Source organism: Eleginops maclovinus, chromosome 15 (assembly GCF_036324505.1).
Source record: "Eleginops maclovinus isolate JMC-PN-2008 ecotype Puerto Natales chromosome 15, JC_Emac_rtc_rv5, whole genome shotgun sequence".
NCBI lineage: Eukaryota > Metazoa > Chordata > Actinopteri > Perciformes > Eleginopidae > Eleginops > Eleginops maclovinus.
Window position 1 is genome coordinate 7,925,350 of NC_086363.1, and position 15,974 is coordinate 7,941,323.

The 15,974-nt window shown below is 38.7% G+C and overlaps 2 protein-coding genes across 3 annotated transcripts; both read right to left on the bottom strand.

The window, feature by feature from the left end:
* Positions 1-76: 76 nt before the first annotated feature.
* Positions 77-12,888, bottom strand: cd164 (CD164 molecule, sialomucin). Of its 2 annotated transcripts, XM_063901414.1 has the most exons (6): positions 12,666-12,888; positions 11,817-11,894; positions 5,170-5,238; positions 4,721-4,813; positions 3,905-3,979; positions 77-3,812 (listed from the first exon to the last, which is right to left on the bottom strand). In XM_063901414.1, exons 1-6 carry the CDS (start codon positions 12,724-12,726, stop codon positions 3,640-3,642), a joined length of 549 nt encoding a protein of 182 aa, XP_063757484.1. In that variant the 5' UTR covers positions 12,727-12,888; the 3' UTR covers positions 77-3,639. The 2 variants fall into 2 exon arrangements, with proteins under 2 accessions (XP_063757484.1, XP_063757485.1); XM_063901415.1 differs by lacking the exon at positions 4,721-4,813.
* Positions 12,889-13,476: 588 nt separating this feature from the next.
* ppil6 (peptidylprolyl isomerase (cyclophilin)-like 6) lies at positions 13,477-15,921 on the bottom strand. Its single transcript, XM_063902868.1, has 8 exons — positions 15,829-15,921; positions 15,644-15,739; positions 15,132-15,320; positions 14,849-14,911; positions 14,534-14,681; positions 13,959-14,018; positions 13,724-13,859; positions 13,477-13,628 (listed from the first exon to the last, which is right to left on the bottom strand). Exons 1-8 carry the CDS (start codon positions 15,904-15,906, stop codon positions 13,517-13,519), a joined length of 882 nt encoding a protein of 293 aa, XP_063758938.1. The 5' UTR covers positions 15,907-15,921; the 3' UTR covers positions 13,477-13,516.
* Positions 15,922-15,974: the final 53 nt, after the last annotated feature.

Below are 15,974 nucleotides of genomic sequence, written 5' to 3' on the forward strand. Positions count from 1 at the left end.
ACTTTTGATTTGTCATTTAAATCACCAACTCCAAGACAGCTGGCCCTGCTGCCAGATGAACAGGTAAACACAAGGGTTTGTTTTAACAATATTCAAACTTTATTGGCTTTACATCGTGAAACTAAAGGCAACACTTGAAAACAAGGCACAAAATAACAAACAAAAGGTTTGTGAGAGATGGGAAAAGGTAGCACAAAATAAGCAAAACATGATTTCAAGAGGCTTTGTGGAACCTGCAAGCATCTACATATGGCTGTCAAAGAGGGGTGGGAGGAACAAAAGATCGTACCTACAAGACGGCCTCTAACACAAAAAGGTGAAAAGGTATGGCACTACAGTGTGTGCACAGAGAAATAAAGCCACAAAAGCAAAAGGGAGGGAATCAAAAAGCTTTTTACTCATTGACACTGCAAGGCTGAAAACCGAGGAGAGCCCTCCATGACCAAGCAAATTTAAAATCCTACTGAACAGAAAACAAGTAATTCAATAAGACAATTGAAAATGACAACCAAGTGGACTTCAAGTCATCATGTTTGCATTATGGAGCAAATGTTGCAGCTATTTAGTTACAATGTGCTGGTGAGAAGTTGTCCAGGCATAAACCAGGCTTTGTTTAGTTGAAAACTATGTCATCCATTAGCAGTTGGTGGCCATTTCAGCTGCATTTAAACATCTAAGTCTATTGTGTGATTGGTTAATTGTTAGATACTTAAATGCCAGCCTTCAAAGTACAAAATACATCCAACAAACATACTTTTTCAAATAAAAGCAGCTGGTTTGTGCATGGACATCTCACCAATAGTAAATGCTCTGTGGGTGTGATCAAAAAGTTAAGGCTGAGCATGAATAAACAAACATTTAGGCAGAATACAACACAGAAAACCACTTCACAGGGGTCTGAAAGTGCTGAGTCCCATTGATTTAATAGGTGTGGCATATCATTTTTGTACAAACTACAACTTTATATGGGTATTAACTGAATAAGGCACTTTTCTTTAAGAGGTGCACGGACTGAGTAAGTAGGAGAAGCTTCGGAGAGGAGACACAATGGACATCTATTGTGTTTGGACGTCAACATGTGACGCTGTGTTCTTAAGGAATGCAGCAACCATGTCGAAAGCAGAGCGCACTCTGGCTGGATTCAGACAGCAGGCCCCCTAACAGCTGTGAATAATACTCAAATATTCCTCTAAATTTAGGCGAAGGCTCTCCTAATGCAGCAAATGGACAAATGGATGCAGCTAAGGCAAAATTCTGGAGCCTTCTCGCTGCAGTTGGGTCTTTGGGCTGCAGCCTAATGCCACCAGGTGACTACGTTAAAAAGGCGTATTAATGGTGAGCAGCAGGAAACATGTGAACCTAAATTATAAAAGCCAAAAGGAAAAAACTCTTACGGTTTGTGTTCAAAACAATGTGATTATTCATCCATTATCTAGTTAATATTCAAGACTGAGTATTTATACAAGCATCAGAAGTTTTTTTTGGCTGAACCATGAACACATTTACAAAGAGAAACTTACAAAACAAAGCTTGTCAGTGCAATGCTCAATTTCCATGCCAAAACTGAGGACTTTGGCTCAATGCACAAGGTTTCAAGGCATTCTCTCAACTAGCATATGGACTAATCACAAATAATTAAGTGGTTTTAAGTGTCTAAATCCCTAAGAGCATATGCAATGGGAGGAAAAATCACAACTCCAAGCATTCAGCATGCAATAAAGGGAAAAACTAAACATTCTTGACACCGACAAGCCACTACAAGCAAAATGCACTGATAAACACTCCTTCATTTAGCCTTTCCTTAAGTTGAAGATGAACAAAAACAGGACATGGCTATGTACAGAAGGGACAAAATGGGGAAAAAATTAAAATCACACAGTTAGCAGCAAGCTAATAAGAGAACATGAGCTCTAGCATGGCGCTTAGTTGCTGCAGTTCTGCAATTCATTCACAATCCTCTCATTTACACGGCAGTCAGAAATGCAATGCTCATTTGGCCAAACAAGCACTCAAACAGTCCAATATTTCTACCTCAATGCAATCTCTGCAATACTCAAGTTTATTAAACTAAGCCCAATATTTTTGCCTTTTGTTTAAAGAACATTCCCTGATTTATAGCACCACACAGTGGTCCCACATTTCCTGCCAGGTCATTGTTCATGCTTCGAAATTCAACACAATTCACAACTGAGGCATAAACAGTGAGGAGGGAGGACATTTGGGAGCGCTGTTGGTCACTACCAAAGGGAGAGCCTTTACATTATCCATTTACACAAAGTCACCAGTGAGAGGACGATAGATTCATGTACTGAATATACTCCTCTACTTATAGGGAAAAAACTTCAAGCTGGACTGATCAAGGCCCTTGAATGGCAACTATCTACCGTATTCTTCACAATAAAGGCTCTTCAGTCCAGCTGGGATACTACAGTTCTCACCAATATCAGCACAGCGATACAGTTTCTTTCTTTAAACAAACTAATGATAACACTAGGGCCTCAAACAAGGAGAAAAGACTCACACTCTTCCATCGCTCTCTTTAAGTCTCCAAGCACATTCAAGGCACTTCACTGCTATCACTATCCACATCAAGAAGGTGCATGCCATTTTCTTCTTCTCCCTGTTCTCTATATTACACATTATCTAAAACAAATGACTTATTCATATTTCTGAAGTATTCTACAATCTTTCATTTATGACCCATGGGCCCTTTTTCCTTTCCCCCTAAGAAGTGGGGGCAAAGGGCCAGCTTACGTTAGAGTGGGTACGTTTTGATGTCGGTGAAGATCAGAAATAACAGTTGGGAGATTAAAGGATGGGAAATTAACTAAACACAGGATTTATTGCATTGAGCTGCTCTACTGGCAGTTGATTTTTGTAGTTTTTTTACAACTATTATCGGGAACTTAACAGCGGAAGACGCACAGCACTCCTAAAAGCCAAGGGAGATACCCAGAATAAGACTTTTGACCAGAGGAATCTATTCGGTTTTTTTCCGTCTGACATCAGACAATTTAGTGTTGCTTTTATTCCCTCGTGCGTAACCCCCACCACTTTGACATCATCTACAAACACATAATACAGCTGCATGGGGGAAGAGGGAACCTGCCTACAATTCAACAGGCTAAAAGCAATACTGAATCATCACAGTGGTCACGTTTAAGAATAGCTGTGAACTCAAACAGTGTTTCCAAATCCATAAAATGATGGTAATGCTTGCAGTTTGCAGCCGTCTCACTCCCAACAGGAAAGCTACACTGTGTACATGACTAATTCTCTCCTATTTACTTGAGATAATAACATGAACCGCCTCACTCTGTTGGAAAATGGCGTTTTCTAGAATGACTAATGGCATGATGGAGGTGGGAGTGACCACCCGATGATTAAGGCTTAAAAAGCCATATTTCTTCAGAGTTGTATAGTGGAAATAATACATACATGCCTTGTTGTGTGTGCCTTAATACATACTATAACAGCAGAGCTAATGCAGGCAAAAACATCAAAGATCTAGAAAACCTGCTAGAAAACACTGTTTGAGTCCGCTGTGATGAGTGCGTGCCGAGTGGGGAGTCCTCTCTTTAAGGTTCCGGTTAGTGATGGGGTTTGGTCGTGTGACGTGAATCAAAAAGAGTGGTCTCCTTAAAGGGTGTGGTAGTTGCGGTCCTTGGACTTGCAGAACTTGTAGAGGAAGAAGATGACGGCCTGCAGGCCCAGGACCAGCACTATTCCACCGATGAAGCTTGCAGCGTCGAAGGTGTTATGGTGAGGCGCAGGAGTGGGGCCAACCTTAGTGGGGGCAGGGGGGATGCGAGCTGTGTTAAAAGACAGGAAATGGAGATGTGTTATTCTTGTTTATGCATCTTTCAGGACAGATGGTCTTGCTCTGTCACAATGTCAGACTTACTTGTATTCGAGGGTGAATCCGTGGTGATGTTTCCACTGTGAGTCGGGATAACAGGGGGAACACCGGTTGTATTGGCTGTTGTAGGGTTGCAGTGAGAGTACATCCATTAGTCTATTCATTTCCTTTTAAGCTATATGATTTATCTAAAGTTGTTATCCCCAAGAATTCGGTCTGGGTTCATTTGCACTTATAGTATCAGTAGGTACGGTTTAATACTACAGCAAAGATTTCTTGAGCTACTTCGACCAAACTAAAACCAAGTAAAAGTCTACTCGTCTAAAGTGCAGCCAAATAAACGTGATTTTGTCCTTAGTTTGTCTTTGTCCTTCACCAAAAGTAAAGACTATCCATCGATAAAAAGTGCTAATAATTACAAGTACTTGTTTTGCAGGAAGATTTATGGAACTTACGGTGTCAAAAACATTGTTTCTTTTGACTGCTGCACAGTAAATACCACTGTGTTGTGCCCATTGAAGTATTTAAATGTGAAGCTGCAGTAGTAGGACATGTTGGCTGTGTAAAACAATAAACAGCCTGATATCACTTCATTTACACTGAATTACACTCTGCATCACTTCCTGTCAATCCTTCGTCTATTAGCAATTTGAGTGGAGATGGCGGACTTCACCTCAAACAGTGAAAACTAATAACTAAACTATGTCAAGCGACAATTACAGATTAAATACATAGCATGGCTGTTGCTAAACTGATGTAGACAGTAAATAGTATTAAAAACAGGGTCTGATTTCATTAAAATGTACAATCCACAAAAGAGGATAAAGCCAATGGTAGCAGAGGTTTTTTAGGCCTGGTTACCTGTGGAGGGCTCAGGGCTGCTGCTGTTAGAGAAGGCGGAGGTGACAACAGGGGAAGTAGGGGCTGTAGTGGGAGTAGCTGACGTGGGAACAGCTGGACAAAGAACCAACACCAAGACAGGGTGAAAGGGGGAAAGCAAGAGACACCGCACAAACAACAATGGCCAGAAAATACACATTGACGCTTCATCATTTCTCTTGGATGGGTGAAATTGTGTTTTTCACTTAGCCAAGTTTTGCCAACTAACATGACATAGACAGATTGCTGAGAGTGGCCATTAAGTCACACCTCAGAGTTCAACCCAAAGAGAATCTGCTGATTATTTAATGCATTTTCTAAATATAAATGTGGAGTCTGCTGATTCTCTGAGGACCGAAAGGAAAATGTTAATATAAAATGTTAATTTCCCAATCTGATTTTTGATAGAAACACTACCCTGTTGGACTTACCTAAGCAAGTAGCATTATCGCAGGTGTCGTTTTTTGTCAGAAGAGTCATGTTGCGACAGCCGACAATTGCTGAAAGAGACAAAGGTATCATGAATTAAATGACGTCGTGCTTCATATCCATTAATCCATTATTAATGTGCCCAAAGTAGATGTCAGTTTCCTTTTTTGGCAAGAGTAATACTGAAGCACTTCAATGCTGAGCCATTCATATTCAGCTGATAAAGAGTCATCATTGTTATTCAGCTCACCAAGATCAGTGCAGATGTAGAAAACATGAACACAGTCTACAATCTCCATGTCAAGGTTTTTACTGTCTCACGCTTGATCTGTATATACATCATTTTCAAATAGTCAAAAAGAAATTAAGTTTGGGAGGTAAAAAGCTGTTTTTCTATGCATTAATTCTTAATTTATTGACGATACCAGCAGTTTATCTGGCAACACAGGAGCATGAGTCATCAAAATAATACATAAAAACCTTTATACTTATAGCTCATGTCACTATTGTCAATGATGAAAAAGAAAGTAACTTCAAACCAAGGTGGAAAGAGATTCAGAGTACTGTAGGGTGGCAATGCTACAATGTAAAAAACACTTTAAAAGTGCTGTACTGAGAATATAACCTAAGAAAAAAGGTACAGAACACATATAAATAACAACATAACATGTATATATACATAACATATAGTACATTTCCTTTTATTATCCACTGCTGTTAAAGAGTGAAAACATTACTTGTTTTATTTTTGTTCCTCAAAGTTTGAATGTCGTGGTGTATTCTCTTTAATTGTTAAAACCAGATTACTAATTAACTTTGAGAGAAGAGACTTTGACCCTGCCGGGAAGTCTCGCCTGTCCCAAATACTTTACAAGAACACTTGATGCAGACTAAACGTCATAGGTATTTATTTTTTACTTATGAAACACAATTGTAGTTATTTACAGACATGATTAGCAAAAGCAAGATTTAATTCCATAGATTTTTTTATTTCAGTTAATGGTGCAAAGCCCGTGTGACAGACAGGAAACCATGAGGCATGACGGACAGCACCTTGTGGTGATAGTCTTTTCACACACAGTCATATTGTGAAACTGCTGTTGTGCTTAAGCGCAAACAACCACACATAGCCTCTAAACTGACATTGGTATGAACAGGAAATAAATCGTTGTATAATTCTTTAAAATATCGTTCATGTCAAACTTTTCTCAAAGGGTTTTTCAATCCATGTTAAACAGAAAGACACAATTTTATTTTCAATAAATATATTATGAATCAGAGCTTAAATTATTGTTGTCATTTATACATCGTCGGAAAATGAAGCTGCCTAATAAACTCATTTATACAATTACTTTTAAAGCAACAACGCCAAAACTGCTTGTTCTTAAATGTAGTGAGTTTATGCTTTATTTTGTCATACATGACAGTACATTGAACATCTTTGAGTTCGATTCAAATTGCTTTTTTCATTTAATAGAGTCACCTTGAGCCTTGTGCACTTGTAATGATTTGATTTTAAATGTACACTAAACTATGTAATTGTAATAATGTGAATTCAACAGCCTGTCTGTCTACTTATCATGTTTTGCTTTATATAATTGACCAAATCGCAGCTGTGGGACTAATAAAGTATTATCTTATTTATGAGGATCTAACTGACTGGAAGTATCTACAGTAATGACAATACAGTAACGGTATACAAACATCAAGCATGGCCGCAGTTCTCCGTCACTTGTCTCTGTCCCCTTTTTGGAGCAAGGAACAAGATTCTAACTAAACGTCTCAAGGGGAAAGGGAAGTGGGAAACATATTTCCCATAACGCTTTAATAACTGTTTATTTAAGTGACAGAGGAGGTCGTTACAGGCCTTTGACCTCATCAACCTCCTCTTTGTGTTGACTGAAAAGAAACTAATGGCTCCTGATTTGCTTATATGAGCACAGGAACATCATAAAGGGAACTGTGTATTAAATGTGTGGCACCTGCTGCTGTAAAACATGTTCCTCCACCTTCCTTGCTTGCTGGTAATACTATAATCCACAGCAACCATCCAACCTGACGACTCCCGCCAGATGGCTGACCATAAATTACAGTAGGGCTGCGGCCATTTTTCAAAGCATCTTTTGGTTTTCTCCAAATAGGGTCAAAAATAACTCAAGCCTGTGTTACATTCTCCACAACTCACAGGGCTTCATTCTGTATCAGGTTAAGATTATTTGGGCACTAGCATTTAAAATAAGCTACTATTAAAAGACTTTCATCTCATAATTAATAGGTTGTCTATTTGACTGGTGGTTCAATTATTGAGGTTGGGCTATTCAGGGGCTATTCTGTCAGGAATAGCCTCTGTCTGTACTGCTGTGACTGTGCCCTAACTTGCCTCCACTGTTTCTCTATCTACCTCCTTGTGTTTTCCATAATGCTACCTAACATGATTAAGCACTTCTGTCCTGACTGACACCGAAGTAAAGTAAGCAGCTTCATATATCTTAAATTCAAAACTTTCTTAAGCTGCAAACCTAATGATTCACTGCCTTTCATAACTGTGAGTAAGTAACATCAAGTTCAAGTAAATTCGAAAGCGTTGGTGGCATTATTTTTCACACTCTTCTTGTGATCAGATCTCCAGTATTAGAGCGCTGTGATCTCGCAGGCAGCTGTGAAAGGTAGGACCTTCTCTCACCCATTTTCAATATAGTGACGTCTATGGGGTCAGATCAGTCTCATAAATCACGAATGCACACAGAAGGATTCACACTTGTATTTCATGATCCGCAAAAGCATTTACACTTGTATTTTCAATGCACTCACAAATGTGTTCCGTTCACGGCCTACATGTAAATAAATCCAACAGAAAAAAGTTTTAGATATGTATTTTTTGATCCACACATATCTGTTTTCCGTTTCAAAACGCTGAACCTGCACAAGCCGCTTTCTGAGCATGGACCGCTGTGCAATTGTGTGTGGGTTTTTTGAGACTCCCCTGACGGTCACCCAATTCGTATATTTTCCATCTATAGCCAATCAGATGTCTCCTCCATTCTAAGCCAATCACATGAGCACGCCCCCACGAGGGTATGATTTATGCGTTCATGACGTAACAATGATTCAGTATGTTTTAGGTATGAATTCTTGACACGTTAGTGATGTGTTACTATTAGCATGGAAGTGATATGGGTGGCATGTAATGCTTAGCGTTTGCTGGCAAGTTAGCTAGGCTATATATTGCTAATACTACCTAGGAGTATTACCTTAAATAGCTAACATTAGCCATAAATGTCTTTAACTTCTTTCATTGTCTTTTCTTTTTTAGGGACAGCTTAGCAAGAATGAATCCAAAGTTTCCTGCTCAAATTATTATTCAAAAATATAGTCCATTGTGTTTAATGATGGAGTGGAATTGAACATTTAGAGCTGACGTTAAATAAGATTAACGGGTTAAGGTCCTACGTAGTCTATTAGCATTATAGCTAACTTGCCACCTATTTACTTCCATGCTAACAGTAACACATCACTAACGTCACAAGAATTCATACCTAAAACATATTGAATCATTCACGCAGAGCGGACCAGCACCACGAGGGGGCAAAAGGGGGCTTTGCCCCCTCAGTTGAATTTTTTCTTGAAACTGTCATTAACTTACAAAGTGATAGGACAAATAAATATATATTTACTTATATATTTGTACTTGTGTTGTTCTGTTCTGTTGAAATGGAAATCAATTGTGTGTGGATCAAAAATACAAGTGTGAATGCTTTTGCAGATCATGAAATACAAGTGTAAATCCTTCTGTGTGCATCTGGGTATTATGAGACTGATCTGAACCCATAGACGTTGTCCCACAAGTTCCTGTAACGGCTAGATCAAGTTACAGGTGTGAGTGAACGCCTCGGAAAGAGCTTCCTTGTTAAGATCACTCAACCAGCTTTGTCACAAATGACAGCCTGTAATTAGAGACGCTACAGAGCATGTACACGTGTAACGTTTTTCAGCACTGGACTGCAGGGAAATGCACGTCCAACGCCAAAGGCTTGTTTGCACAAATTCCCTAAAGCCAAGATAAATCTGGTAATGACAATGTGGTAGATCGCTGCTGCAGTGTGGTCATGCTGCGCTTCAGCAGAGCCATCTTTACTGGACAGAGCTGACCTTTCCACTTTTTGCTGAGTTCATATGAAAAAAGTGTTTTATTCTTGGGTTTGTAGAATATTTTAGCTCTGGCTTACTTGTGTTGGGAGCAGTCATTATAGTTGAACAGTGTTGAGCCTGCTTTTGTAGTAGGCTGTTTGTTTTGGTGTGTGACAGAGCACTGAAGAGAGAGACATTTTCCAAGACGAACAAGAGAAAAACAGCCAAACCTCTCTTTACGTTTTAACAGTCCTTATGTGGTTTATATTCAGATGATCAGGGGAGAAAAACGATAATGACATCTGTTGTACAAAACACATTAAAACTTAGGAAAATTACCTAAAATCCTACTAGACAAGAACAGCTCTTGATACACTTTCTTTTGGGGCATGATTGTTTTTTTATTTACTTTACCTGTACAAGTTTCTCCCTTGGGAAATACAACAAGCTGTACTATCCAGATCATGTTGGCTCATGAGAAGATATAAATAGTGCTGACCTTACCTGTCTAGTTCTACCAGGTATTGCATTATTAGGTAAAGTATCATACCTAATCAAAACAAAACAAAAGAAGGGTGTGGATCACGAGTCAAAGCTGCTCGTTGGCAAAGTTGTTAAACAGGTCAACTGCCATGAGACATAAAATACTTTTTCTTGTCCTACTAACGTCAACTGTTGCTGGAGAAAAGCTGGACAGACAAGTATCTTATTGTTTGAGATGAATAACACGTAGAAAGTACAACAAGATCCCAGCGCACTCCAGTCCTCCTGAAGTGCACCCGCGGCATAAATTATGGGAACAGCAAGGCACACAAAACTAATCTTTATCCTATCTGCACACTCTTTCCTCTAACTGAGGCCGTTATCCTCTCCTTCCTTCTGTTCTCCAGCGTGAGGATATTGCAGGCTTCCTGACACACATCCTCTCGCTTCCTCTCCTGTTCATCTTCTTCACAATCACCAGAGACCTGTGTGTGCCTGCTGACACACACTGAACTCAGGCCAATATAACAGCCCTCTAGGCGGATATAGTCAATCATTTAAAAAAAAAGTGTACGTGCAAGGTTCAGCTTTTGGTCAGAAGTCTACCAGTTTACTTTAAACAAAACTCTTTGCGTCCAAGCCATAACCACAAAGGGTTTATCTCACAATCAAATGAATGTTTTTCTGAATGTGACAAACCTACAATTTTAAGATAGAAGCTGATTTCCTAACTCTGATAACATCCAGCTCATCTCTTCTTATACTAAAAACACAACCCATAACGGCGGTGCGCAGTTGCAGTGACTGAAAAAACGATTTAGGAAACAAATTGTCATGCGGTTTTGTTATGGAAATTCCTTTTTTCCGAATTGATGCATATAACTAAATCACAGAGGACTTCCGAATGAGACTGAAAAAATACCACTGCAGCATATTTCTCCACATCCTGAAGTCAGAAAGATTTCTCATACTGTGGGCTGTCATGTTAAGACATTTTAATTAACATAATGACATTACTGCACCGGTGATACAGAGATGAAGGCAAAGGAAGGTAAAAACTCAATCAAAACAGACGGAAAGAGTCTAAAAGAAATCTATCTAGGTTTGTAATGGTGAGTCTCGAGGCACCTCATGATTCAATGCTGATCCAAAGGGCTATGATGTGTTTAAAAAACAGTTATCCATGCATCTCAATCCATAAACATATTTCTTTGCCCTATATTACAAATTGCTACTGAATTTATTTGTGTTATCTTTATAACAATAGGAGTAAAAACTGAAAGGTTACAAATGCCAACATAATTCCCAGCGTTGCAATAGACCAACAACAAAATAAAATAAAAAGTGTTCTTGTAGCAGCATCAATTTAGTAAATTAGGAAAGACTTCAGCAAGATCTGAAGCGTTTCATAACATAAAAGCTCAAAGAAACTCAAGAAGCTGCCTAGCTCGGAATGTAAATACTGTATGAAGCACATGTTGTGTTTTACCATAAAACGGGTTCAGTTATAAGGAAAATAACAGTCTAGTCTTACATAATTGGAACTTGAGATCATAACGTCGAGAATTTGGTTTTAAATGTCCAATTATTGATCCTGCATCGAGACATAATTTTTCAGAGGATTGCAATGCATGATTCCCTTTTCCCTTCACCTAGAGCTTTGTCCCCCCTTCGTTTTCAGTCATCTACTACCTACTACTGAATTAATTGTGGTGATTGAAAGTGTGTCTATGCAATTCACAAGTTTGACTGAACAAGATCCTTCCCCTAAAGAGCTGTGTGCCAGGAATGTACTCCCCAAACCAGCCTGTCCTGATCGGTGTGCGGTTGCTGTTCCCAGATGTTTATGATACAGACTGGGCTTTAGGGAAAATAGCATGACATCATCTAAAAGTCAGCATCCACTGCCACTCATTCTCTCCATACCGTAGGACTCATGTGTCCAATCAGTTCAGCTGTCTGCTCCACTTAGGACACACAAAGACAAACCTGTGCCTCTCCCTCCACAACCCCACACACATTAATGACAGATACTCACGTGTTGTTGTGCAGTTGACCCACTGGCAGTCACTGCTACTGGTTCCACACAAAGCACAGGACAGAGAGGGACAGTCGTCTGAAAAGAAGAAGTCAGTAAATCAAATTTAGTGAAGGTAGATTTAAATAACCTTCTGCATGTGATAGAAAATGACACTGCTGCTCTCCAGAGTTTGCTATAAAATGGTCACATTATCAATAACAAAGTTAACTTTTTTATCAGACAAACAGCATGATTTTACATTGTCATTCATCTGTTTGCATTTCACATACTTATTACTACAATAAGTAGTATTTTATTTGTCTGTTCTGTTCTTCTTGCACAATTTTGTATTGTTTTATTGTTTATGTCTTATATATATATATATTTATGTTGCATTATTGAAAGAGCCAAAGCTACACTGTAGCTACTTGGCATATGACAATTAAACCTTTGAATCTTGAATGTAATCTTTACATTTTAAAAACTGACAGAAAATAGATTTAAAATGTTACATAACATGCTGATCTGGTTCCTTGTCCACTGAATCTGACAATTGGTTATCCACTAAGATCTATAATTCTGCTAGGTCTCCTCTCATAATGCACATCATGTGAAAAATATTACAGTAACACAATTTCTGGTCACACTAGCAGGCTAAAGCGTGAACATTATACTGTCAAGTTGCCAAAAGGATCATTTTGTACATTTAATTTAAAAAACAAGACAAATATAGGACGGGAGACAGCTGACCAACCAAGAGGTGAAACATCTCATAGGTCACTGTAATAAACAAAAATGGAGGCATGCAGACAGATAAAATCTGTTTTCTGGTGCATCGAGCTGGTTAGCCTTTTAGCTCAAACTTACCTGCGGCTGCTGCGCCAATCAGAGCCACGACTACGGTGAAAAACACCACCTTCAGGTACATGACTGCGGCCGGTTTATTCCTCTTTATACTCCGAAAAGATAAAAGTTTGTGCTGAGAAACGTCGAGAATGAGGCTCTACAGAGTCCACAGCTTGCTCCCCGTCTTCTTGCGTTTCTGGTCGCTACTGCTGTTGCTTGCTGCTTGCTGCCTCGCTACTTCCTACTTGACAGGTCATGTGGCACTTTTTACTGGGAGGAGTGATAAAAAAAAAACGAGCGTACGTGAAGTACTACGTCAAAGGCAAGAAGGAGAGGTGTTTCTTATCACTAAGCAAACTGCGGTCGCTCTGTTTAACCAGTGGTGCCCAAATTACTCATACCACACTGTATGATCAGAAACAGGTTTATTGCCAAGTAGGTTAACACATACGAGGAATTTGTGTTTTTGGTTGCATACAAAAACATACAAACATACAAATAAAACAATGATACAATTATGCAATAATAATAAAGTATTAGGAGTAAAACTATTCAATGCAATATTTACAATTTATAAAAATGTAATTAAAAGCAAAAGCAGCCAATCTTAATATTTAAGAAGCTCGAAATGTGAAATAAGTTTTGAACAAAATCACTTCCAAGCAAAATTGCTCACAATTAATTTTCTGTTACTCTACTCATTTAGTTACTTAAACATAATGTTGGATAGTTTCATCTATACCAAATGATCATATTTTAAATGTTGTGTGTGCCAAAATCTGACTTTATAAAGCAACTAGTAAATACATCTGTAAGAATCATCAGTCGCATGTTAAATGTAGCTCAGGTTTAATTTATTCCACGAATGACACTTAAAACTCAAACACTCCACAGTCTGTTACTTTACATTCATATTTGGGCCTTTCATTGCAGGTCACAGCTTCTTCTAATCTCCTCAGGATGTCGACACCCTCAACCACGTGACTATAATAGAAAATCAAGACATTAGGCTTCATGAAATCAGTATGACAGAATTGAGATCATGCAGGATTGAGAAATAAAATAGGTGTAATACAAACCCAAAGGCAACATAGGTCATGTCCATCCAGGGTGTTGGCTGTAGGGTTATGTAGAACTGGGATCCATTGCTGTGAAGACCCTTATTGGCCATTCCTAGAGTGCCACGTTTAGTATGGGACACAGCAAAGCTCTCATCTTAAAGAAGAAAAGGCACATGCTAAGCTTAGTTTTCATACAGTACAAGTAAGTCCACTAACACACACACATCCATTGTAATACCGTAGGTGTTTTTACCTTCAAACGTTGGGCCATAGATTGACTCCCCGCCATCCCCTTTCCTCAATGGAGATATATCTACATAATATAAAGATAAAGCTTGTATGTGACTAGACCAAAGGATTTATTAAAAAAACTAAAACAAATTCACTTCCTCAATTTCACAATGATTTGGCATTCAATGACTTCAGATGCTGGTATTGTGTAAACATGGGCTGGGCTATGTAATGAGCAATGAAGGCAGGAAGTTACAGGAGTTCACAGATCATTTCACTTCCAGTAAGAAGAGTCAGATAAGCATTACAAATACAAATAGAATGCAGCCTCTTCAAGCAGAAAAAAAAAAAAAGAATCATAATGAACATGAACACAATCCCAAAAGTTCAAATTCCAGTTCCAGGACTAATCATTTATTGATATATTTCCCATTTCTACAAGTGGCATAACAATGAACTGCACTGATATTGAGTTTGGATGGATTATTATGTATTTTATGTATGTATTATCAGACTTTCCTTGTGTGAAATCCTACAGTTTTTTCAAATCTCATCATATCTTGTTTAAAAATGTAACATGGATAACGCTGACCATACCTCCACCTTGCACCCAGCCGTTGGGCACCACACGATGAAACAGGGAGCCCTTGTAGCAGAGAGGGAGGCCACTTTCTGATCGACCTCGCTCTCCTGTGCACAGAGCCTCGAAGTTCTTTGATGTCTTCGGACAAATATCTGAGAACAACTTAGGAGAGGGAGGACAAGAGCCTCACTAACATGCTGCCATTCCTTAATGTCATTTGGTTTTGTTATCAGCCGTTTCAAGAATAATACAATATACACAAGTCAGAGGATTAAGATAAAAAGAGGGTTTGTGTAAGCAATGTGAAACAACATACATTTCTGTCTCACCTCAAACAATAACCTCCCTACTGCCTCTCCTGCTATCTCAATGTCCATGAAGACAAACTGATGCTATAATCAAAGGACAGACACATTTATTATTTTCATTTTGATGATTTAAGGTTGAACAAATATATTAGATACATGATTTGGAAAGGCCAATCTTCCTTAAAAACAGCAGCTAATGACTATTACTGGACCCTAATGGTTTGCAGAGATAACTATCTTGTACAGAACATCACTTTCCATACATTTTTCTGTATTTGTTTTTGTGACTGTATTTTGGACTTGCCCCAGTGTCCTGGAGGTGTTTTTTGTAGTAATCTTCAGTGAGAGCCATATAGAAAGCCTGTGGCCGAGTGAAAGAAAAATTCCACTGATTCTTGGCCCAGCTTGCGAGGTCCTTCTCATTACCCAGGAGAAGGCCGTTCAGAAAGCACATCAGGCTGCTGGAGTACTGCCACACTTCACCACGCAGCTCCTTGAATCACAAGTGTTAAACAACAGATGTGTGGTTGTGAATCAGCCTTTAAGAACAACCATAACGTCAGACTACAGCAGTTATGTGTTGTGTAGGTGTGTTTAGCTGTGGCATCACAACCCTCAGCAAGCTGTTGCAGCTCATCTACAACAATGGTGGAAAATAACATGTATATTTATATTTACACAAGTGCTGTACAATCAATATGTACTTGTACTTTTTTGAATATGTCAATTTTAAGATAGATTACACTACTATTGTAGAGTGTTGTACTCTGTTCATTTGATTAATTTGCTTTTCAAACGTATAATCCGAGGACTTACCCTTTTCTTTTGGCACAGATATGTGTGCCAGTCTAATTCGAGGAGTGATTTAATTTTTGGATCCAGAAACTTTTCAGGAATCTTCTGTTTTAGTCCCTGTTGTGCATAGAAAAAGGATTTAAGTGTTTTTATAGTTCAGGGAGAAACACATTTTATATAAAACTTTACGAATTAAAACGGTTTACCTCGGCAATATTTCTTGCAACATGAAAACTACGATCTTTAATCAAACCGACAATTTCTATTTCTATTTTAGAGTCCATGGTTGAAAAAAAAAGCAGTCGAATAAAATCCCAAGCCTGGCAAGTAAACAAAAGCCTCGTATCCATAG